The sequence below is a fragment of the Spermophilus citellus genome (assembly GCF_964194105.1).
Source record: "Spermophilus citellus genome assembly, chromosome: 15".
In the NCBI taxonomy this organism is placed as follows: Eukaryota; Metazoa; Chordata; class Mammalia; order Rodentia; family Sciuridae; genus Spermophilus; species Spermophilus citellus.
This window is the reverse complement of record NC_138195.1, coordinates 48,505,035-48,527,036: the sequence shown is the minus strand read 5'-3', so window position 1 is coordinate 48,527,036 and position 22,002 is coordinate 48,505,035. Positions and strand designations below refer to the sequence as shown.

The window sequence follows — 22,002 nt, the reverse complement described above, 5'->3', positions numbered from 1 at the left end:
TATATACAACTGAATACGCTGGCATTACTTCTCAACCACTCCTTCTGGCAAAATGCCAGGCGCCATCCCTACCTGGTTGTGGCTCTAAACAGAGCACTTGCCTAATGTGTGAGAGGAGAGCACTGGATTCATTCTCCAGCACTCAAAAAGAAAAATACAGCCCAGGCGCAGTGGCTCACACCAGTAATCTCAGCATTCGGGAAGGTCAGACAGAGGATTGCAAGTTCGAAGCCAGCCTCAGCTATGGTGAGGCTCTAAGCGAGTCAGTAAGACCCTGTCTCTAATAAAATACAAAATAGGACTAGGGATGGGGCTCACTGGTCCAGCGCCTCTGAGTTCAATCCCAGACACCAAAAAAAAAAAAAAAAAAAAAAAAAAAGAAAGAAAAAGAAAAAGAAAGAAAGAAAAAGAAAAAAGAAAGAAAGAAAAATACAAGCCAGTACTGTGCCTTTCACCTTCCCCAGAGTTTGGCCTATAGTAGGTTTTCAATCCATCAATCAATGGTCAGTGAATATCGTTCCAGCAGAACAATCCAGCAAGGGACCTCACTTACCATTCAGTCACTGTCTCCCCAAAATATCTTTACTCCAGTGATCATAACAGCAGCTGCTATTTATTGAGCACGTACTGTGTGTCAAGCTTTGGAATCTGGTGACTTTTACAGTAAGATTGTGGTTTGTCATTTTACAGAAACAGACTCAGAGATTAACAGGCCAAAGTTCACACACTCATGTGTGGCACCCAAGGACAGGATTCCAACCACTAAGGGTATTGTCTCAGCACTCCATTAGCCACCCACCCCCAACGCCACCCCACCGTATTTCCTAACCAGATCCTTCTTTCCTTTAACTTCTTCCTTTCGACACCTCCACCAGGAGTTCCAGTTTCTTTCTAGGGCTTCTTTATTTGTATCACTTGTATTTGTTACACTTTAGTTACAGTTGCACTACACACACACACACACACACACACACACCGACATATGCCCTGCTGCCTCGACAGAAGCGATGGCGAGGAAAAAAGCTGAACGAGTAGGGGCATTAGACGTTAGATCTGTGCTCCGGAAGCAAGGCGTCTGGACCCCCAAATCTGGTACTTCAGACCCTAGATGCGAGTCCTACTCTCGGCCCCGGCGCAGTCCCACATGAGGCCACCAGATGGTGCCTGCCCGTCTTGAGCGGAGCTTGTAGTTAAGCTATGTAGCCGCCAGGTGGTGCCAGAGGCCACGCTCCGCGGACCAGGCAGGGACAAGGTGGAGCCCAGTCGGCCCCCGCGTCAGAGTCTGGCCTTGGTGGCTCCAGCGCACGTGATCTGCCGCTGTCTCCCACCCGCGCCATGACCCAGCCAGTACCCCGGCTCTCTTTGCCCGCCACGCTGGCCCTGGGCTCGGCCGCGCTGGGCGCCGCTTTCGCCACTGGCCTCTTCCTGGGTGAGCTGGGTCGGGCTGCTGCAGCCCCTGCAGAGCCCAGCGGGCGGGCAGGCGGGCGGACCGACGCACCCGGAGCGAAAGCGAGGAGCAAAGCCCGCGATTCCGCGCAGAAGGCCGCGGCTCAGGTTGCCCACTGGTGTCCCAGAGCCCCAAGCCCTGATCCTCCCTCTCTCTGGCAGGGAGACGGTGGCCCTCGTGGCGATTCCGGCGACAGCGGCACCTGCTTCCCCCAGAAGACAGTCCCCTGTGGCAGTATCTGCTGAGCCGCTCAATACGGGAGCACCCAGCACTACGGAGCCTGCGGCTGGTCAGTAGCGACGGGGAGGAGAAAGGGCATCCATCCCGGGCTTGGTGGGTCCCACGTGGCTCTGTGACCTTGGGCTGGGCGGTGGCTCTCTCTGGGCTTCCGGGTACACTCCACCCCTTCCCTCTGGCCCACGCCCACTGCTGCGCCCGCGGCCCGGGGAACTGAGGCGAGGGCAGGTGACTGGCAGGCATGGTGTCACTCTTTCCCCAAACACAGCTGACTCTGGAGCAGCCGCATGGAGATTACATGATGACCTGTGAACAGGCGCAGCTTCTGGCCAACCTGGCACGACTCATCAAGGCCAAGAAGGCGCTGGACCTGGGTAGGGGTGCCAGGCCCAGATCACTGGGGGCCGACGTCACTGGGCTGTCCCCCACCCTGGGCTGAGCTTGTTCATGTCCACATCCCCAGGCACTTTCACTGGCTACTCTGCTCTGGCACTGGCCCTGGCGCTGCCCCCCGCCGGGCGTGTGGTGACCTGCGAGGTGGACGCAGGGCCCCCGGAGCTGGGGCGGCCCCTGTGGAGGAAGGTGAGTGTCCCATACACCTGAAGCCGGTCAGTTCCGGGCAAGGGAGCATGCTGGCTCTGACCTCGCCTCTTCCGCAGGCTGAGATGGATCACAAAATCGACCTTCGGCTGAAGCCAGCCCTGGAGACCTTGGGTGAGTCCCGGAGCAGGAAAAGGCCTTTCCATTTAGGAAATGGAGCCACCGAGTGAAAGCTAGTGGCCAGGCCTGCCCAGCGGGCTGAGGGCACTGACATCCCCTCCCTTCGCCAGGCCTCATGGTATTTTGCCACATGCGGTGAACAGGGTCGGTGTCCCTGCGTGGCCGGGCCCAGCCTATCACAACACCTGGCCTGGTTTGGGCAGGGACTTCCGGCCACCTGGACCTGAGAATCAGGTGCCATCTGCCCCTCTTTCCTGCAAGACGAGCTCCTGGCGGCAGGAGAGGCGAGCACCTTCGACGTGGCCGTGGTGGACGCGGACAAAGAGAACTGCACAGCCTACTATGAGCGATGTCTGCAGCTGCTGCGCCCCGGAGGCATGCTCGCCATCCCTAGAGTAAGGGCTAGACCCGGGTGAAAAGCAAATCCCCTCTCCAGGCTGCCACTTCCCATGGCTCCTGCCTGTGCCCAAAGCACCTTCAAAGTACACTGCAGGTTCCTCCCCTCTCCCCTCTCCCCTCAGCCGGTCTGTAGGCTTTCCCCTACAGGAGTTCTGAGTCTCCAGCTCTTGCCCTGCCCCCTAATCAGCACCTCTGAAGTCCCGCCTCCACGGCCTGGTTGGCTCCGCCCCTCCACAGGTACTTTGGAACGGAGAGGTACTACAGCCTCAACAAGGGGACACCGCTGCTGAGAGTGTGCGAAACCTAAATGAGCGCATCCGGCGGGATGCCAGGGTTTACATCAGCCTTCTGCCCTTAGGCGACGGCCTCACCTTGGCCTTCAAGATCTAAGCCTGGCCTTTAGCCTGTGAGCTCAGAGAGGGAACCTGGAACCAGACTTCAGTTTTAAATCCTGTAATAAAGTGGGGCTGGGAATTAAATCCTCCTGAGTTTCCTCCCTATCTGGCACTGAATGGGGGTGGGGAAGAGTTTCAGCACAAGTAGCCTCTTCCATGAAAGGGGTCCTTGATGTCTCAGGCCTTCACTTCTTGCAGTATAGTTTTAATTGGCTACATGTAGTGGCCAGAGGTCCCAACAACTTAAGCTTGCCTCCCCCTAACAGGGTCTGAGGGCTGGATTCAAAGTGCATCCCCTCTTGGTCCCATTTCTATGTCTCCATCAGGGACAGGTGAAATTCCTGGCACAGTGCAGCTGGGACTGGTGGGGAGACCTCATCTGGGATCTGTCAGTGTGAAAGGACTTGCAGGGGACCAGCACTGCCACAGGTATTTCTATAAGTTATGCTAGTTCTGTCCACTTTTTCAGAGAAATATCAGCTCCCCTGCCTTACCTCTGAGAACCTCAAGTTTGGCTTGAATATATACCCTAATGTTGCCCTTACGTCCTGAAGATGAGGGGACTGCTATCCAAGATGTGAAGCAACAAGCCTGACGGTAGCAGACCTTCAGTATGACAATTTTAAACACATTTCCTAGACAAAGAGGACTTTAGGTTTTCCAGCATGCTGGTTTAAAGGAGAGGAAAAGGCAGTTAGTTAGGCTTTAGGGATCTTCAAGCCAGATTCTTTGCTTCATTCAAATATCCCCAACCCACAGGAAGATCTTGTCTCTAAGACACAAATGAAAGTCAGGTTCTTTCCAATAACTTCAAGGCCTCAGGCAAAAGGGCACTTACAATAGGCTTTGCTGCCACGTGTTAAGACCGGGTGGCGGAATTGCACCTGAAGACTACTAGAAGAAGTTATAGGAACTGCATGAACCTGTAACTGCATCCAAGGATTTACCTGGCATTCTCCACAATCCTCAGGGTCCTAGATATTACAACTACCCTATTCTCTCTAACTCATAAAAGGATTATTATTAAGATGCACACAGGTGACTGAGTAACTCAAACCTGTGTGCACTACAGTCCAGATTACTGAACCAGATGAACTTCAACTGCAGCAGAAAGCACAATGATTAGCTGAGGAGCAAAAGGTCATTTAGAAGACCAGATTTCCTCCCTGCAGGTCTAGCTTGCACCCCAAGTACAAGTGTTGTTTTCATACCTAGCATGTAGGGATACCTTTTCATTTTCATCTAGCGATAGGTCTAACTCAAATTGCAACCTCCAACCTGCTCCCATGCCCATAGGAGGCAGCATGTGTCTGGGGAGACAGCCTTTTGGAGAATCCATCCCTATTTACATGGGCCACTCCGGTGAATTCCTTAGGAAAAACAAGTGCAACCTATTTTATCAGCTTTTTCACTGTTGTGACCAAAAGACCTGACAAGAACAATTAAAAGAGAAAAAGTTTATTTGGAGGTTCACAGTTTCAGAGGTCTTAAATCATAGATGGCTGACTCCATTCTTTGGGGTCTGAAGTGAGACAAAACATCATGGCCGAAGTGTGTAGGAAAACATCTGGGAACATCACACTAGGAAGCAGAGACAGCACTCCTCACCACAACAAAATATAAGCCCCAAAGGCATGCCCCACCTTCTCCAGCTATACCCTACTGGCTATCAAGTTACTAGTCAATGCCTAGCATGGGATTCACAAAATTGGTTAAACCTTTCATAACCCAATCATTTCACCTCTAAACTTTCCTGCATTGTCTCACTTACGAGCTTTTGGGGGACACCTCATATCTAAACCATAACAGACCAAAAAAAGCGTCTTGACTCTCTTAGTCTCTGTATGGAGAGCTTGCTTGAATTCTATTCTCATCAGATTCTGTCCAACCTGGAAGTTTTTAGCACGTCATCATTTCTTGAATGATGAGTCCCAAAGTACTCCATTGTGTTAATCTGTTCTCTCAAGCTGCAAACTGAGCTTTAGGTTTTATACTTCAGATGTGTTCAACAAATTTCCCCTTCTCTTTGGCTTTATCCTTCAAACTAGCACCTCCTATCATAAAACTTGTTCTTTAGACTTTTCCAACCAGAATCACCCATTAACATCAATCATTCATGCCCAGATGAAGGCCAAGAGGATTGCCGTTGATCTCACAGGTTAACACAGCTTTCCAGTCAATGTCGGCCTGGGTGGAAAAGAGTGATGTGATGACTTCCCACTAGGACCCATATTTCCTTTCTCAGACCCTATGGTTATCAATGCTGTCTACACTTTACCTCCCATCCCACTGATTTAGGGGTACAGCACTGGTCACCAGATAACCAGTTTCACTAGAAACCAACTAACAAGTAACTGTCTGAAGATTTTAAATACAATTCTTGTTTAGATCATCCTTGATCACCTTCTTGTGGGGGAAAAAGCCTGCAGGTCACAACGGAAATATACTGAGGTCAAATCTTCTGATTCCCAGGGGTTTCTTTCAGGTGAATTAAGCTTCCAATTCCGGGACAAGCCCAAACAATAGCTCACAGGGGCACTGGTGTGCATATATAATCTTCCAACACGATCCCTACATTGTCCTAAGCTCATCACTTTCTCCCACCATTCCTGAGGTTAACAATGAATCAGTGTAATTCTGTACAAACTTAGAAACTGAAGAGTATAACTGTGTATATCCTCTTATTTTATTGTAGTCTCAAAAATCTCTTGGAATTCTAGAGATACAGGACTTGTGGCACAGAGTTAAGAGCAAAATGCTCATCAGAAAAATAAAGAATCAGCTAAATATGAGGGAGATTTGACCCTAGCTGGCAAATTTTTAACTGCAAATACTTGGAGCCATTAATTATGTATACTTGTTTTATTCATAATTTGTAATGTTCTGGGATACCAAAAGTAATTCTAATGATGGTTGAATTTAACAAAAAAATCTTTACCCTCATCTTAAAACATCCACTGATCCATCTTATTCTATGGCAATATTCAATGTTAAAGGGAACATAAAAACAAACATGCACACAATTGCACAGTTTTCATAAAGGTCTATTTCATTATTGGTGGGTAGCGCATTTAACAGTTAAATACATTTAAATAATGTATAGGTGACTGCATGACTGCAGCATTGGTAACTAGATAACCAATTCAACTAAAAACCAGCTAACAAGTAACTGTCTAAATATTTAAAATACAGCTCTTGTTCAGATCATCCTTGTTTTGATCACCTTCTTGGGGGGAAAAATGCCTGCTGGTCACAATGGAAATATATTAAGGCCAAATCTGATATCCATTCCCAGAGGTTTCTTTTAGCTGGATTAAGCCTCCAATTCCAGGGCAAGCCCAAGTTTGTGGCCTCCAGCATTAATGCTCTTCCCATCTACCAGAGCCGACAGTGTAAGCTTCACACCTGTAAACAAAGCAAACCACTATGAGGGGCCTGCAACAGTTCACTTTAATAACCACACAAAGCCTGGCTGTAACTTCCTCAGCCTGCAGTTGAACTACTAGTACCAGCCATCAGAGGGCGCCTGGAAGTATCCAGGTACTGTGAGAGCTGGGTTAGGTTACTATAATGCATCTTACCTTCACGAGATAAGGTTAGCAAATTACAGAACATTAGTTCAAAAGTGTTCTAGAAAATACAATAATGCTTATACTATCTGGACCAAAATATACTGGGGAGACCAAATCATAATTGGACCCTAGAAAGGAAAAACAATAGACTTTTGGGGACAAGTGGGGAGCCTGAACATCGTTTACATCTTAGGTAAATTATAATCTTAGATATGATGATAGTATTATAGTTATGAAGAAAAATATCTTACTCTTAGGCTATACATGTTAGGGTTGTGAATCTACACGTCTGCAAAACACTATTTAAAAGCATGTGCCAGGGCTGGGGATGTGGCTCAAGCGATAGCACGCTCGCCAAAAACTAAAAAATAAATATTAAAATTCTCTCTCTTCTCTCTCTTTAAAAAAAAAAAAAAAAAAAAAAAAAGCATGTGCCAAAAAGGGGGAGGGGGGGTTACATGTACCATGAAAGTGGTATATGGCAGTAACTAGTGAATGCAAAGAAAAGGTAGATGGGCATTCATTGTATCATTCTTCTGACTTTTTTTTAAACTAGTCAAAATAAATTTGGGGAGAAAATCCTTATTGGGAGGGGGATAAAAGCTTTAGATCCTTGATAGTGAAATTTTCTAGGACTAAGGGAATCTGAGGAGCAGGCTGAAAATATAGAACTCCCCATCTCAGACTCTGCATTTAAAGAAGCCTTCCCAGGTCAATTAAGTGCATGCTCAAGTTGGAGAAGTCCTGCTATAAAAAACAGCAAGGTACAAAATCCTACGTAAAAGAGTCTACAGAGACAGAGCCAAAACAATGATTGAACTTTGACAAAATAAAAATAAATGTAAGACATCTCAGATACGTGATGAAACTGAACAGGGAATGGATATTAAATAATAAGGAGTCACTGCTGTCTTAAATGTGACAAAAGTATTGTGGTTTAAAGCAGGAGAATGTTATTCTAAGGAGCAAAAGAAAGGAATAATCAATCTTCTATAGGCTTTAAAGATCTGCAAATTAGAAATGAAAATTAACTTTTAAAATACTATCAGGCTCGGGGCTGACGCTGTGGCTCAGTAGTAGAGTGATTGCCTAGCATGTGTGAGGCACTAAGTTAGATTCTCAGCACCACATACAAATAAATGAATAAAATAAAGGTCCACACATCTAAAAAATATATATTTAAAAAAAAATACTATCAAGCTGAGTGTGGTGGCACACAGCTGTAATTTCAGCAACTCAGGAGATGAAGGCAAAGAGTCATGAGGTTTAAGGCCAGTTTTAGCAATTTAGTAAGACCCTCAGTAACTTAACAAGACTTTTTTCAGAAAAAAAGGTAGGTGGGGAGGATGGGGGGTGCTGAGGATGTAGCTCAGTGGTAAAGCACCTGACAAAAATAACTATACCAAAAACCCCCTATACCAAAAATAACTATAAAAAAATAAAATACTGATGAAACAATCCTACTTTATCAACAATACTTACCAGGCCTCAGAGTCTGAGTGTAGCCCACTCCAATTAAACTAGAGTTGTTGACCTTTGCCTAAAATAAAATTCAAAAATAACTATAAGAAAAAACTTTACATGCAAAGACAAAGCTCCTGTATGTTTCCCTATCATGTAGGTATGAAGAGTTCAACTTGTTAATTCATGTGAGAAAATTTAACATTGTGTACTAAGCCAAATAAAACCCAGATTCACTTAATTCTTGTGCATTCGACTCAAAATCAAATTGTGAGTTGGGCCCAACATCTTGACATCTAATAGGATGTGTCCACAGACCACGAATTGTCCATACAGTGTAAGAACCTAACTACTATCACATAAACCATGTGGCCAATGAAGCCCACCAGGCTCACTAGAGGTGACACACACCAGTTCTGGCATGTAGGGTGTAAAGTTTAATTCTGTGACTTACACACACACATCACTACTTTCAGGACTCTTCCTAAAACCTTCAAATAGAAATCCTTCCTCCACTGAATCAGACCAAATAATAGCCTATTACTTCACATTCTCACACTTTTCTTTAAACCACTGGGTTCTAGCTGTGTTAACTAGTCTTGTGCCTGAGAGGAGGTTCCAAAAGGCATCTTTTATCAATTCAGGGCCCTGCCTTCTTTGAAGAATCTTAACATTCTAGGATTTAGTCCCAGACTTTCAAGGACTGGCAGGAACGCTGGAGAGCAAGATAAGGTAAAGAGAAGCTCCTTCCAGCTCTATTCTCTATTTCCATTAACAGTATCAAGCCATACCCAGAGGCCTATGGCTAAAATGGAAGCACCCTGCCTTGATCTCCAGGTCCTAAGCTGGGCCTAGCCAGGTAACTGTGCTCTTCAGTATTCTGAATATGGTATTATAAAGGTGATTAAACAACCTGTGAGCAAAACAGATTTGGAATAATTTGCTGACTATATGCTTACAATGTGTAACATTGAAACAACACACAATCCCAGAATGAAATGATTTAAGTATACAAGTAAAAGTCACCCATAGCACTTATAATCACAACACTATAACCACCAACTCTTCAAGGGCCACTACTGACCACGTGAGTTATTTGTCTAAGGAAGACATACCCTCACTAATGACTTGCTTTTACCCAACAGTCTCAGACTGTTGATATAAGTTCCTATTATTTAAAAGTAGGAATCAACCACCCAACTGTGACAAGAGGGTTAAGCAATGCTTTCTAGGTGCTTCTGGATTGGAGTGACAGCAGCTCTACTTAAGTGTAAAATGCTAGATGTTTCCAAACTAATTCCCAGCAGTTACTCAATGACACACATGTCCCAGCTTTCTTCCCATTTTATACCATGAACCACTAGGAGCTTCTGTTGGCTGGCATTCAATCTATGACGGTGCCACAGTCATACAATTGAAGAGAACAGTAATGCAACTCTCAGAGAATAGTGCACTACGAAGTTTTTATTGCTATGGGGCAATTAGAAACAGTGAAGGGGGAAGAAAAGGGGGCAATCATGAACTGCAATTGATTTCCATGCAGGTCTGAGTTTGTCATAAGCCCAACTACTATGTATAACCATAAACAACTTTAAAAAAGAAGGAAGGTAGGAAGAAAGGCATGGAGGGAGGGAGAGAGGGAGGGGAAAGAAAGGGAAAAATATCTGAATCACAGTTTTACCAATGGGAAAAACATTCTGGGTGCTTCTCATTCTCTCTGATCACAACTGGACTAAGATAAAACAAGAATGGAGCTAAAACTTAACTACCTAAATTATTAAAACATACTGTCCTTAGGAATGAAGAGCACTTTACATAACAGATATAACTTTCGTGGATGGCTTAACTTTCTTTCATTCCCAGTACACACAGTACAGGCAGTTCCTGACCTATAAGCAACTTGACACACAGGAACAGCTGCTAACCTGCCTGAAATTGAAGCCAACCCCTCTACCCTCTCACAGTGCACTTTCTCCTACCTTAAACCACTGTGGACTGAAGGCAATAAACAGCAGAAAAGGACAGGGATAGGGATCAGCCATCCCGCTTGGCAAGAGTAAGGAAGTTCTCAAGATGCAGGACTTTTAGGGAAAGGTCTTGAGCAAAGCAAGATACGCTGCACACACTAGACAGGACTGAAATTAAAAGTCATGTGGGTCCAAGTCCTGGCTCCTCTCCCTTTTCCACTCCACCTCCCCCACAACAATAGCTTTATGTCCTTTCCCCTGTCAAGCTTCGGTTTCTTAACCTGCAAAACAGTATGTGTACCAATGACCTTTCAGATCTAATCTGAAGATACTTCATAAACCATAAAAAGATAAAGTTGAAGAAATAATGCTATTATTCCAGCTGGGCACAGGGTTGCACTCCTGTAATTTTAGCAACTCGGGAAGCTAAAACAGGAGGATTGCAAGTTTGAGACTAGCCTCAGTAACTTAGGGAACCCTTGTCTTAAAATATAAAAGGGTTGGAGTATATCTTTGTGAAAAGCACCCCTAAGTTCAATTCCTAATACTGCCAAAACCAAAAAGTACTATTATTCCCCAACACAAATAAGAACTACTCATGGCCCAAAATACTGGTTACCATTAGGCTTAGACAAGCCTGGGGCTCAGGGTTATTATTAACATGAATTCAGCAGCTTTTGAGGTTAAACAAACTTGTGTGGCTTGGTTTAGAAATCAAACCTCCTAACACTGTCACCATAGAAAGATCAGCATTCCAAATTCTAATCCTAATCAATATGTAAACTGGGGATTGTTTGCATTGTAATTCAAATTTTCAACACAATTCAATATACTCAAAGACTGATTCCTACAACCCAAAACCCCATTAAGACCACAGAAGTACTCACAGAAATGGAAGCAGTGGGATCCAACTGATATTTAGCTGCAATGCCAAAACGAGTGCTGTTGGTACCTGATGTCCAAGCAAGGTTTACAGAAGTGTCAAGATCTTCACATACTTTCTGATAGATGGATCCTCCAAATTCTGTCCCATCATTGCTATAAGATATCTTAAATTAGTAAATCTGTAATAACAGACAATGTAATCATTTCTAAGGCACAGACTGATATTGTAGGACTACATTTAAACAAAAACCATTACTAGGATTAGTGATACAGCTCAGTGGTGGAGCAATTGCCTAGCAAGTACAAGGTCCCAGAACCGCAAATAGATAGATAGATAGATAGATAGATAGATAGATAGATAGATAGATAGATAGAAAGAAAGAAAAGTAAATAGATAGAAAAGTAAATAGAAAATCTTTTCCTAACCCATATCTCCAGTTCAGCAATGGGTACAATAAATCATGGTTCATTTACCCAGTGGAATTATCACACCATCATGAACAATCATGCTTTCAAATGCATAGTTAGGGGAAAACTATCTAAATGTACTAAATAAGGGGAACAGCCTTATGAATATATTTTATTTATTTATATATATATAAACATATAAAAAGGCGAAATACCAAAACATTAATAAACATTTTATATCTAGCTTGTAACATTATAGAAAAATTTTCTTCTTTATGCTTTTGTTGTTTACCAATAAACTGTTTCTATAATGGAAAAAAAGTTAAGTTCTTCCCATATATCTATCCATAGATATATCTTTCCACATATCTATCCATACATTTTAGGCAATCTTAACAAATCAGTACTCTCCACATCATTTGTGATTCTATCAAATGAATGCATTGCAACAGTCTACCAATGTCTGATGATTCTTCTCAAAATATAAACATATCACTCCACTGTGGTGGCTCACGTCTATAATCCCAGAACTTGGGAGGCTGAGGTAGAAAGATCACAAATTGGGCTGGGGATGTGGCTCAAGCGGTAGCGCGCTCGCCTGGCATGCGTGCGGCCCGGGTTCGATCCTCAGCACCACATACCAACAAAGATGTTGTGTCTGCCGAGAACTAAAAAATAAATATTAAAAATTTTCTCTCTCTCACTCTCTCTCTCCTCTCACTCTCTCTTTAAAAAAAAAAAAAAAAGAAAGAAAGATCACAAATTCAAGGTCAGCCTCAGCAATTTAGCAATAACCTATCCCCCCAAAAAAATTTTTTAAGGGGGTTGGGGGAGGATATAACAAAGCACCCCTGGGTTTAATCCCCAGTACCAAAAAATATTGATATATAGATGGATAGCACATCAAACTTCTTGTGAAATGAACATTTATTCTCTCAACATCCAAGGCACATTTTTTACTCTGTGCTTCTGGCAGTCACCCTAGAAATAGACAGGACAATTTTGTTAAGAAAAACCCTTGCCAGGCACAGTGGCACATACCTGTAATCCCAGTGGCCTGGCAAGCTGAGGCAGGTTTTTGAGTTCAAAGCCAGCCTCATCAACTTAGTGAGGCCCTAAGTAATTCAGTGAGACCTTGTCTCTAAATAAAATACAAAAAAAGGCTGGGGATGTGGCTCAGTACAAAAAAAAAAAAAAAAAAAAAGAAAGAAAGAAAAAAGAAAATAAAAGAAACATCTTTAGGTTGAAACTAGATTAATAAAGATGACTAGAAATGACATCAAATACCATCCTGTGCGGATCTAAATCATAATATCCTACAAAAGAAGTACTTACACATTAGTGTGTAGCTGAAAGTCCCCAGTCCTGTAACCCACTGCAAAGTTATTCCTTGTCAGCTTTGATTTGGCACTGTCAAAGGTCATCTGGTACCCAGCAAGCCAGCCCTCATAACCAAAGACAGCTGAACCATGGACTGCAGGTCCAGCAAAATCAAAGTCAACATCACAACCAAGGTTTATACACTCCCTCTTGTAAGAGGACTTGATTTTACCACTTTTCTTTCTGGAAAAGAGGGAAAAACTGACTTAAAACTGATGCCGATAACAAAAATTTACATACAACTTCTGCGGAGAGAGCACAAAATAGAGTTAAAATGCAGTATGACTGGGAAGGAAGTAACAATACAATCGCAGGGTTAAAAACAGTTCAATGAACTAAATACAAGGGCACATGGAGTAGCTGGACTCCCACCAAAGAAGACTGCTTTGCAGAACTGACAATCATGAAAGCCTCTTAGAAACAAGTGAATTATCCAAGTTCATGCCACAATGAAGAGGCAAATGAAAGTAAGCCAATGATAACAACCACAATATTCCAAAAACAGAAACAGAGGTTAGCCATTGCCAGACAGTTTAGCTAAATGTCAACAAATGCACAACTTTCCTAAACTGACAAGAATAATGCTTTTTAAATTTAATGCATATAAAAATGTCCATGCTTACCCTGTGTTTGGTGAGAAGGTAGTATCAAATGTCAGCTTTAAACCTTGACATATCTATTTTGGAAGAAACAGAACTTACATTCAGCTTTATTTATTTTTTTGTGATACAAAAACAAAAATTAATACTAAAGCACATTTCCAACATGTTACCTGGTCTTCAATTGCGATTTCTGTTCCCAGAGTGTTATCGGTGTTCCATTTTTCTGTGAAAGTCAGACCATACTCACACCATTTATATTTGGTCTCTAAGGTCCCAGTAACTTTACCAGTGTCAGTATTAGATGAACCAGATGTTGAGAATTCCTAACAAGACAATAAATAACTTTATGAATCCTTCTCACAAGCCTGGAAGAATTCACTACCAACCTTAGACAACACTTATGACTCTTTACATCATGCTACTCCCTAAGCATCCACTAAAAGTGACAAATTAGCCTTTAAGTAACTGATTGCCACCTTAATCTAATTACAGCTTATATTCGAAACTAATCACAAGTTAACCTGTGGCTAATTGTCATGGGAACAACAAAATGTTCACCTTTTAAAAAAACTTCAGCCACTGCAATTTTGAGATTCAAAAATTGATGGGGGAAAAAATATCTGTTTTGGCATTGTCTACAATCTACCTGCTACTGAATAAAACACTGTCAGTAGGGCTCATCACTGAAATCAGAGTTTATAACAACTGAGATTCTATTTATTATGAAATGTTTCCTGAAAATTCTGAAAGGTAAAAGCACTCCACAGCAAAGTCCATGTCATAAACAAGATATTTTTAAAAATTCTTTGATGATCATTCTTTCTAAGAGTCTTCACCAGGTTTCATTCCTTGCCAACCACTTTACACATTCTCATTAAAAAGGGGGTGGGGAGCAGTGGTTTACAGATTTACTCTACAGCTGGCTTATATTATACATAATACATACTATATTATGTATAATAGATACCAAAGAAATTATCTAACAGGGGTCAATTTGAAGTGCATTTAATCTAGTGTTTGTAGCAAACATAGGTAATTTGCCAATCCCTAAGTGCCCACCAAATGAAAACAATAGGATGATATAAAGGACCTATCTGAAACTTAAAATCTGCTACAGATGATCGAAGTATCTAATAAAAGAGTCCAGTATAAAAGCAAGCAAATGAAATCTTCCAAGATAAAATATTAAAATGCCCTGTGAGAGTTTGATTCACAGTTTTACCTACTAATAATGGCTCTACACTCTGGTCACTAGAAAACCAAGTTTAAAGAAGCCTGATCTGAAATAATAATAATAAACTGATTAGAAATGGTGACAGCAGCAATTTAAGAAATATCTACAATATCAATGGGGGAATACCAGTCATCCTTCACTTAGAAAACAGAACATTTATGTAACTATTGCTCTGCAGTTAAACAGACCCAAATACCTAGGTCTTATATACAATCTCCTGAAATTAGATGGTTCCATTAACAGGAATTTCAAATCAAAGCTTGGTACTCAATCTCATACTAAAATGCACTAGCTTATTAGGAAAAAATATTTGATATAAAGTTAGGAGTCCTGGTATCCAGTTCTGGATGTTATTAATTAAATAAATAACTCTTGAGAAACAGTTTACTTTTTTGGGTTTTTTGGGGTTTTTTGAATTTTTTTTTTTTTGAGAGAGAGAGAATTTTTTTAAAAAAATATTTATTTTTTAGTTTTTGACGGACACAACATCTTTGTTTGTATGTGGTGCTGAGGATCGAACCCCGGCCACACACATGCCAGGCAAGCGGGCTACCGCTTGAGCCACCTCCCCAGCCCCCAGTTTACTTTTTTGGGTCTGCTTCCTCAAACATAAATAATAAAGTCTACCTCTGGAGGATTAAACTGAACTGATACTGAAGGCTTTACACATTTTTACATACTCTACACAAAAGGAAAACATTATTAAAACAATGTATGTAAAGCATATTCATCCAATAGTTTGAATGGGGAGTGGTTATGAATAGCAATTTTTAAATCTGAAGGACAATGATTAATGACTCAAGGCCCCACCCACTGCCATACATCAGTGCAAAGATGAAGCGCCAGCCTATAAACATGCTAAGGAATCCTCAAGACATAATATCAACATCACCTCATGGGAAAAGAACTGAGCCAGATGACACCAATAGTGGAGCTTATACCCTTCACTCCATCCTTACACATTTTTGCTTCTACATTTTGGAATGGCCTGAACACCTCTACTGCTGAAATGAGAAAGCAGGCCTTACTGGAACCGATTCGGGCAAGGTACATATTACAGCATACACTACCAAGATTGTTAAATTATACACATTAAGTGTAAATAAAATCACACTTTAATTCAGTCCCTATACATCTTTCGTGATCTTAAACCTACTTCCTAACCCTATTCACAGTAAGTCCTTTCCAAAGATCTTGGTTAATCTGACTACTTGATATGATTCTCTGATTATTCCCTGGTTATAGCTTAGCTCTCTGAACAGAAAATGAGCTTTTAAAACACAAGGACTGAATTTCTACTTCATTAAGCTGGTCTTTTGTGTTTCAACAAATATACAGCAAGTGTTTTTAAAGGGCCTCAATAGTTTATGAATGGGAACACACAGCCACCAAAAACAAAGCAAAACAAAACACCAGGCTGTAGTGTGTACCCCAGTAGTAAACAACAAAATCGAAACCACCAAATCACTGCTCTGTAACCTGCTAACTTGACCAAACCAAGTAAGACACCCAATTAAATACCCAGGCTTCCTTGAAGATCAAAGAAACCAAATGACAGCTATAACAAACCCCAGAAAATCAACAAGTCTGGGCATAAAAAAAAAAAAACCCGCAAGATTATCTTTAATAAATACCTCTTATAATATATATATATAAATATACATATTTATCAAAATGACCTAAATATTCTAACATGTATACATTACATTTACCTCCAAAACAATTTCCAAACAATCATTTGTAGAGTAAGAAAAAAAATTACACAAAATTAAAATTTACCCTTTTGCATAAGTTTATTAGGAAGGATCACCATTCAAATACCAAAATATTAATCTCTTTTAAAAATATTCAAATCAGGGCTGGGGTTATATAGTTCAGTCAGTAGATGCTTGCCTCGCATGCACAAGGCCCTGGGTTCAATCCCCAGCACCACCAAAAAAAAAAAAAAAAAAAAAAAAAATCAAATCAGGGCTAGGACTGTAGTTCAGTGATAGAGCATTTGCCTAATACTAGCAAGGTGCTGGGTTTGATTGCCAGTACCACAATAAAAGAAAAAGATACTCAAATCAGAACTCAATAAGTTCACAAAATACAATACATGTGGAAGTGTTCATGCAGGAATACTAGAATATGATCATATATATATAGTCAGTGTACTCAAAAGTCATTGAGTATTTTTATACCAAAAATTCTGATAGGCATTAAGAGAAAAGGTTACAAAAAAGTCTAACAGGTTTCCTGCCTTCAAGCTTGTATAATCTACCTGAGTAAACAGTCCCATATGACCAGTCTTTCCCCAGTTCCTTGTGCATACATAATCAGATGCCAAAAAACAACATGAAAATCAGAAACCAAAATAAATCAAGTCATATGCAAATTGCTTAAAATAAAATTAACTTCTGCTTCTTCCATAAAACAGGTAGATATCTTTCACTATTTTATGGCTTGAAAAATTACAAAGGTTTGTAAGAACTTATTACATAGCTCACACTCACCACGCCACTGCATGACTTTGTTTTCACATCCAGTTTCACCAACCCAAAGCCTTCAAAAAGCAGAAAGCAAAAGATACCAAATGATTCTTCTGTATAAAAGATGCACACCTTATGTTAACAACACTTTTTTTTTTAATGGATACAATACCTTTATTTTATTTATCTTTATGTGGTGCTAAGGATGGAACGCAGGGCCTCACACCTGCTAGGCAAGCTCTCTACCACTGAGCTATAACCCCAGCCCCATGACAACACTTAAAAAAAAAAAAAAGTTTCACATATGGGGCGGGGGAATAAAAATATATTAATAGGGGCTAGGGTTGTGGCTCAGTGGTAGAGGTACTGGGTTCAATCCTCAACACTACATAAAAATAAATGTCTATCAACAACTAAAAAAATTTTTTTTAATGTATCAATATACAATATTTAAACAAAAATTTAAAAATTACTTCTACATAAACTAACTTGGTAAAGGACAGAACATCTTTATGTTGCTTTGCCTGATGTACTGCTTTTATGTGGTCTGCCAATCCCAAAAAAGTTTCAAAACCATTTAAACCTAAATTTGAGATTAGAAAATCAGTTCAACTTATATCACAGAATAGCTTATAGTATATCATTACACAGACATTCAGGACATTTACCTTGAAAGAGTATCTCTAATAATCTAAAGAGAAAGGAGTATGTGGGACAAAATCTTCAAGAAAATTCAAATTCACTTGAAAAAATCTCAGAACCCTTTGAAAAGTATGTTTCAAAACATAACCACAAAAGTGAAAAAGCAACATATCACAACTCTATAGTCATCAAAGGCCTAAGCTGGGGGGAGGGGGGGGAATGAAGCACAAGCTACTTTTTTTTTCACAAGCTACTTTTTCTTTCTTTTTAAAGGCAGTACTAGACATTGAACTCAGATCCCAGAGCATTGATCTACATCCCTAGTCCCTTTTATCTGATTTTGAAATAGGATCTTGCTAAGCTGCCCATACTGCCTCAAAACGTCATCCTTTTGCCTCAGTCTCCAGAGTAGCTGATATTATAGGCATGTGCCTGGCTCTAACATCTATTTCAACAGAAGTTTAATATAAAACATAACTAATAGAATAACTAATGCAGTAAGATATTTACTGTTTGAAAGAAATTATTAATTTAACTTCTCTAAGGAAACTAAGCACACGTTTTCACTTTTGATCTGAAATTAAAGAAAAAAATAGTTCTTACCAAATCCTTTGTTGAAGATATCTCTAGCAGCTTTGCCAAGGTCAGCATAGGATGGAGGAATACACATTGCTGGTAAGAAGAAACATTCCAGTGTTAAATGTTCCTCTTCTCTTACCTCTGACCAAAAAGTAGACTATGACCTGATGCTGATCTTTAAATTCAAGCAGTTCAATTTGTTGAAATTGTTTTGTACCACGAGTGACTACAATAAAACTATGCTCTGATGATCCATAAAGGAAATAGGATTAACAAAACCCTATTTCTAAAATGGATAACCATGTGGTTATACAAACTTGGTATACCAAGTCCAACAGAAAAATACATCTTTTATTCTTAAATTTACACTGTTTATAGCCTCATGTCATGAGGCCAACGAATCAAGTGTGTGTACACATACACACACACACACACCTGCGAAAATTCACTGGGATGGGCTGATTTAAGTAAATTACATAAAATCAAAACTTAACACTAGGCCCTCTTCCCTTTGGTAACCTCCCTAAGGTCAAAACCAACACTTGGAAGTGGAAATAAAAGCAACTTAACACTCTGGGAACTTAACTATGGGGCCTTAGAAAAAATACTGCTACTCCAATATCTACATCACCAAAATATCAAATGGCACTCAAAACATATTAACATGACTGTCAAGTCTTCCGCCAATGCAGTGAAGCTTAAGGGCAAGCAATCCGAGCTCTTATACCAGCTCATTCATTCTACAAGGCACGTCCACGCCCTTAGGAGCACATGTAATGACCTTGCGCTCTTACAAGGCAGATAACTATTTCCTCTGGAAAAGTGACTGATCTAATCTAAGATGGAATACAACAATAAATAACTTTTTGCTTTCGAATTTGCCGAAGGCATGTCCAATAACTGAAGTTGAACGCAGCCAGACTAACGCCCCGGACCCACTATTCGAGATCCAGCAGCCCAGCCCATTCTCCGCAGAGGAAGTGGTCAGACGACCCAGTGGCCACTGAAAGGGACCGGCTATCCAAATTCTTGGAGAGGTGAGGGTAGAATAGAGAACAAGATGCGACTTTCTGACCACAAGTTTCGACTCCGGGACACCCCCGCCCCATCCCACAGAGGTCCCTGCTCCACTTACGCCGCACGCAGCTCTGTCCGTAGGTCGCCATGGTGAGGCCGCGGGAAGAGGTGATCTGCGGAAGGGGCAAGAAGTGCGGTCAGCAGGGATCAGAGGCGGGCCAAAGAGCTCAAAGGGGGTCTCAGTGAGAGGGACGAGAGGCCGCGGGGCAGCGCGGCCATCTTAGGGAGCCAGGGCCGACCCTAAGTCCGGCTCAGGGCCCTGCTTGACCGTCTAGGCCTCAAGGCTGGCGTGAGGCGGGAGCGGCGGTACCTGGTGGTCTCCTGAGGGGCGCCGCCGCCGCCGCTCGGCTCGCAGCACAGGCCACTCCGCTCGCTAGGATCAGGCTGCAGCTGCTGCTGCTGGAGGGCGAAGTGAAGGAGACACCGTTCCGCCCGCCGTAACCCAGTCCTCCCCCAGCCAGGACCCCGCCGCTGCCCCGCGGGCTGTCCGCAGCGCCTGTCTCCGCAGCGCCACCCTCTGCCCATTCCAACCTGCTCTGGAGCGGCCACGTGGACCACGGGCACCCCTGCCTCCAAGATGGGCTGCCTCCGTCCGTTGGCAGGGGCCGGGAGAGCGGAAGCTGCCGGGCCTTGTGTCAGGCAGCGACCAGGGCAACCCCAGAGCCCAAGGGGCGGGGAACGGCGGAGGCAGGGCAGCGGGGAACGCGCTGGCGGGGGATGGGGCGGAGGCCCCACTCGAGCACGTCACCGGCGGGGCGGGTCGTCGGCGCACCGCGGGGTCACGTACATGCGTCCAACGCCCTCCCAGGGCTGGTACTGGTCCTCCACAGGAGCAGTCCCACGAAGGGGGCTCCTGGAAGGAATCGGCAGGGCGTTACCACCAATCTTTTTAGTACGAGAGCGGAGTGAGCGGGACACTGGGGCGCCAGCCCCAGCCCCTGCGCCCTTCCTGCTCTCGTCTGCCTCCCACCGCCCAGCGTGTCCTTGAGACAGGAGGCTGGACTATACCTGATGGGCTTTCTGGGGCTGCCCCTCCCTGAACACACTTGAGCACGTCTCAAGCTGCCCCGCCCCGTTCCCCTGCTCTCGCCTCGGGGATTGCTCTTCTAAGGCCTCCTTCCTACTAGGGTGTGGGACTACTGCTCACAAGCGCAGAACCGCAGATGGGAGACAAGCCTGCTTCAGCCTTCTGTGGGAGAGAAACGTGGAAAAAACTGAAGGAATCATGCTGACCGGGCATTAGGATGCTGCACCCAAGTTCTCTGGGTATGCAAGAAGAAAAGGAAATGAGCAATCTATATGAAATAGAAATGGGGTAAATTGGAACTTTGAATCAGTCGCCTACCTCACCAATTTAACCCGTGTACCTCAGTTTCCTCATCTACAAAACGACAAGGTTAAAGATGAAGTGATCTTCAATAGCCATTCAGCTGTACAGCAGCAGACTGTGAGCAAAGTACCCCCACCCTGCCCATTTCCTTTATCTCTGAAAGCCTCTGCTCAAATGCTGTCAAATCTACTCTCCTTCAAAACCAGGAAGGATGGTTACATGGACTTCCACAATCCAAAAACCTAAATTAAACCTGCAGCCTACTGATTTGCCTTCCACAGGCAAACCCAGCCAGCAATCTTGCCTAGTCAAGGCTGGGTTTACTTATGTTGTAAAAAGTTATAAGGGAAAAGTCCTTGCTTCTAAGTGATTAGGCTCCAGAATCCCGAATTCATTGCTTATTCAAGCTCAGACAAGTCGGTGTGCAATCAGTTTGGCTTCAAAGAAAACTAATATGTTTTAGCTATGTTTGATGCTAATGACCAGGACTGCCATCTCCATCCCAACTACTCCACACCGCCACCTACCAGAAAAACCCAATCTCTGCCAAATTAGTTGCTTCCATTACCATTCACAATGTGAATTTTATTTTTTCTTAATATTTATTTTTTGGTTAGACACAATACCTTTATTTTGTTTATTTATTTTTATGTGGTTGAGAATCGAACCCAGGACCTTGGGCATGCTGGGCGAGGGCTCTACCACTAAGCCACAACCCCAGCCCTCACAATGTGAATTTTCAATGGCAATTTTTATCACTGGAAAACTCCACTTTCTTTGACACAGGTCTGAGGCTTTGCCTCTCCAAACCTAAAGATATGAGGACAGTATGTAATGTTTGAGAAATAGATGTGTGGCTCAAAAAGTAATTGTAGGGGGCTGGGGATGTGGCTCAAGCTGTAGCTCCCTGGCCTGACATGCGTGCGGCCCGGGTTCAATCCTCAGCACCACATACCAACAAAGATGTGTCCGCCGAGAACTAAAAAAATAAATACTAAAAAATTCTCTCTCTCTCTCTCTCTCTCTCTCTCCCCGACTCTTTCTTTAAAAAAAAAAAAAAAAAAAAAAAGGAATTGTAGGGACAGAAAAGACGGTGATCCCTTTCCTGCTCAGAATAAAGGCTCATGACAAGGAACTTAGTTGAGGCCCTGTCTCAAAGCCTGCGGTTGGCAGGCTGAGGGGTATGTAGCTCGGTG

At 42.7% G+C, this 22,002-nt stretch overlaps 2 protein-coding genes across 5 annotated transcripts; one reads left to right on the top strand and one right to left on the bottom strand.

The window, feature by feature from the left end:
• Positions 1 to 594: 594 nt before the first annotated feature.
• On the top strand, positions 595 to 6,420 carry COMTD1 (catechol-O-methyltransferase domain containing 1). 4 transcript variants are annotated; one of them, XM_081268685.1, is made up of 8 exons: positions 602 to 1,429; positions 1,609 to 1,736; positions 1,953 to 2,058; positions 2,148 to 2,266; positions 2,344 to 2,398; positions 2,666 to 2,799; positions 3,525 to 3,627; positions 4,495 to 6,420. In XM_081268685.1, exons 1-7 carry the CDS (start codon positions 1,336 to 1,338, stop codon positions 3,594 to 3,596), a joined length of 708 nt encoding a protein of 235 aa, XP_081124811.1. In that variant the 5' UTR covers positions 602 to 1,335; the 3' UTR covers positions 3,597 to 3,627; positions 4,495 to 6,420. The 4 variants fall into 4 exon arrangements, with proteins under 4 accessions (XP_081124812.1, XP_081124811.1, XP_081124810.1 ...); XM_081268686.1 differs by having other exon boundaries at positions 595 to 1,429; positions 2,608 to 2,799; positions 3,525 to 6,420; XM_081268684.1 differs by having other exon boundaries at positions 3,525 to 6,420.
• On the bottom strand, positions 6,222 to 19,946 carry VDAC2 (voltage dependent anion channel 2). The gene is made up of 10 exons (XM_081268682.1): positions 19,787 to 19,946; positions 19,535 to 19,589; positions 18,424 to 18,492; positions 17,203 to 17,252; positions 13,644 to 13,796; positions 13,495 to 13,547; positions 12,827 to 13,054; positions 11,086 to 11,236; positions 8,253 to 8,310; positions 6,222 to 6,603 (listed from the first exon to the last, which is right to left on the bottom strand). Exons 2-10 carry the CDS (start codon positions 19,563 to 19,565, stop codon positions 6,512 to 6,514), a joined length of 885 nt encoding a protein of 294 aa, XP_081124808.1. The 5' UTR covers positions 19,566 to 19,589; positions 19,787 to 19,946; the 3' UTR covers positions 6,222 to 6,511.
• Positions 19,947 to 22,002: the final 2,056 nt, after the last annotated feature.

Excerpts from the sequence above, each read along its gene's own strand:
- COMTD1 (XM_081268683.1), top strand. The coding sequence starts at position 1,336 with ATGACCCAGCCAGTACCCCGGCTCTCTTTGCCCGCCACGCTGGCCCTG. Across the intron at positions 1,430-1,608 it reads CGCCACTGGCCTCTTCCTGG|GGAGACGGTGGCCCTCGTGG; the intron begins GTGAGCTGGGTC and ends TCTCTCTGGCAG. Across the intron at positions 2,059-2,147 it reads CAAGAAGGCGCTGGACCTGG|GCACTTTCACTGGCTACTCT; the intron begins GTAGGGGTGCCA and ends CCACATCCCCAG.
- VDAC2 (XM_081268682.1), bottom strand. The coding sequence starts at position 19,565 with ATGGCGACCTACGGACAGAGCTGCGTGCGGC. Across the intron at positions 13,797-17,202 it reads CAAAGTCATGCAGTGGCGTG|GAATTCTCAACATCTGGTTC; the intron begins GTGAGTGTGAGC and ends TTGTCTTGTTAG. Across the intron at positions 13,548-13,643 it reads AAATCGCAATTGAAGACCAG|ATATGTCAAGGTTTAAAGCT; the intron begins GTAACATGTTGG and ends CTTCCAAAATAG.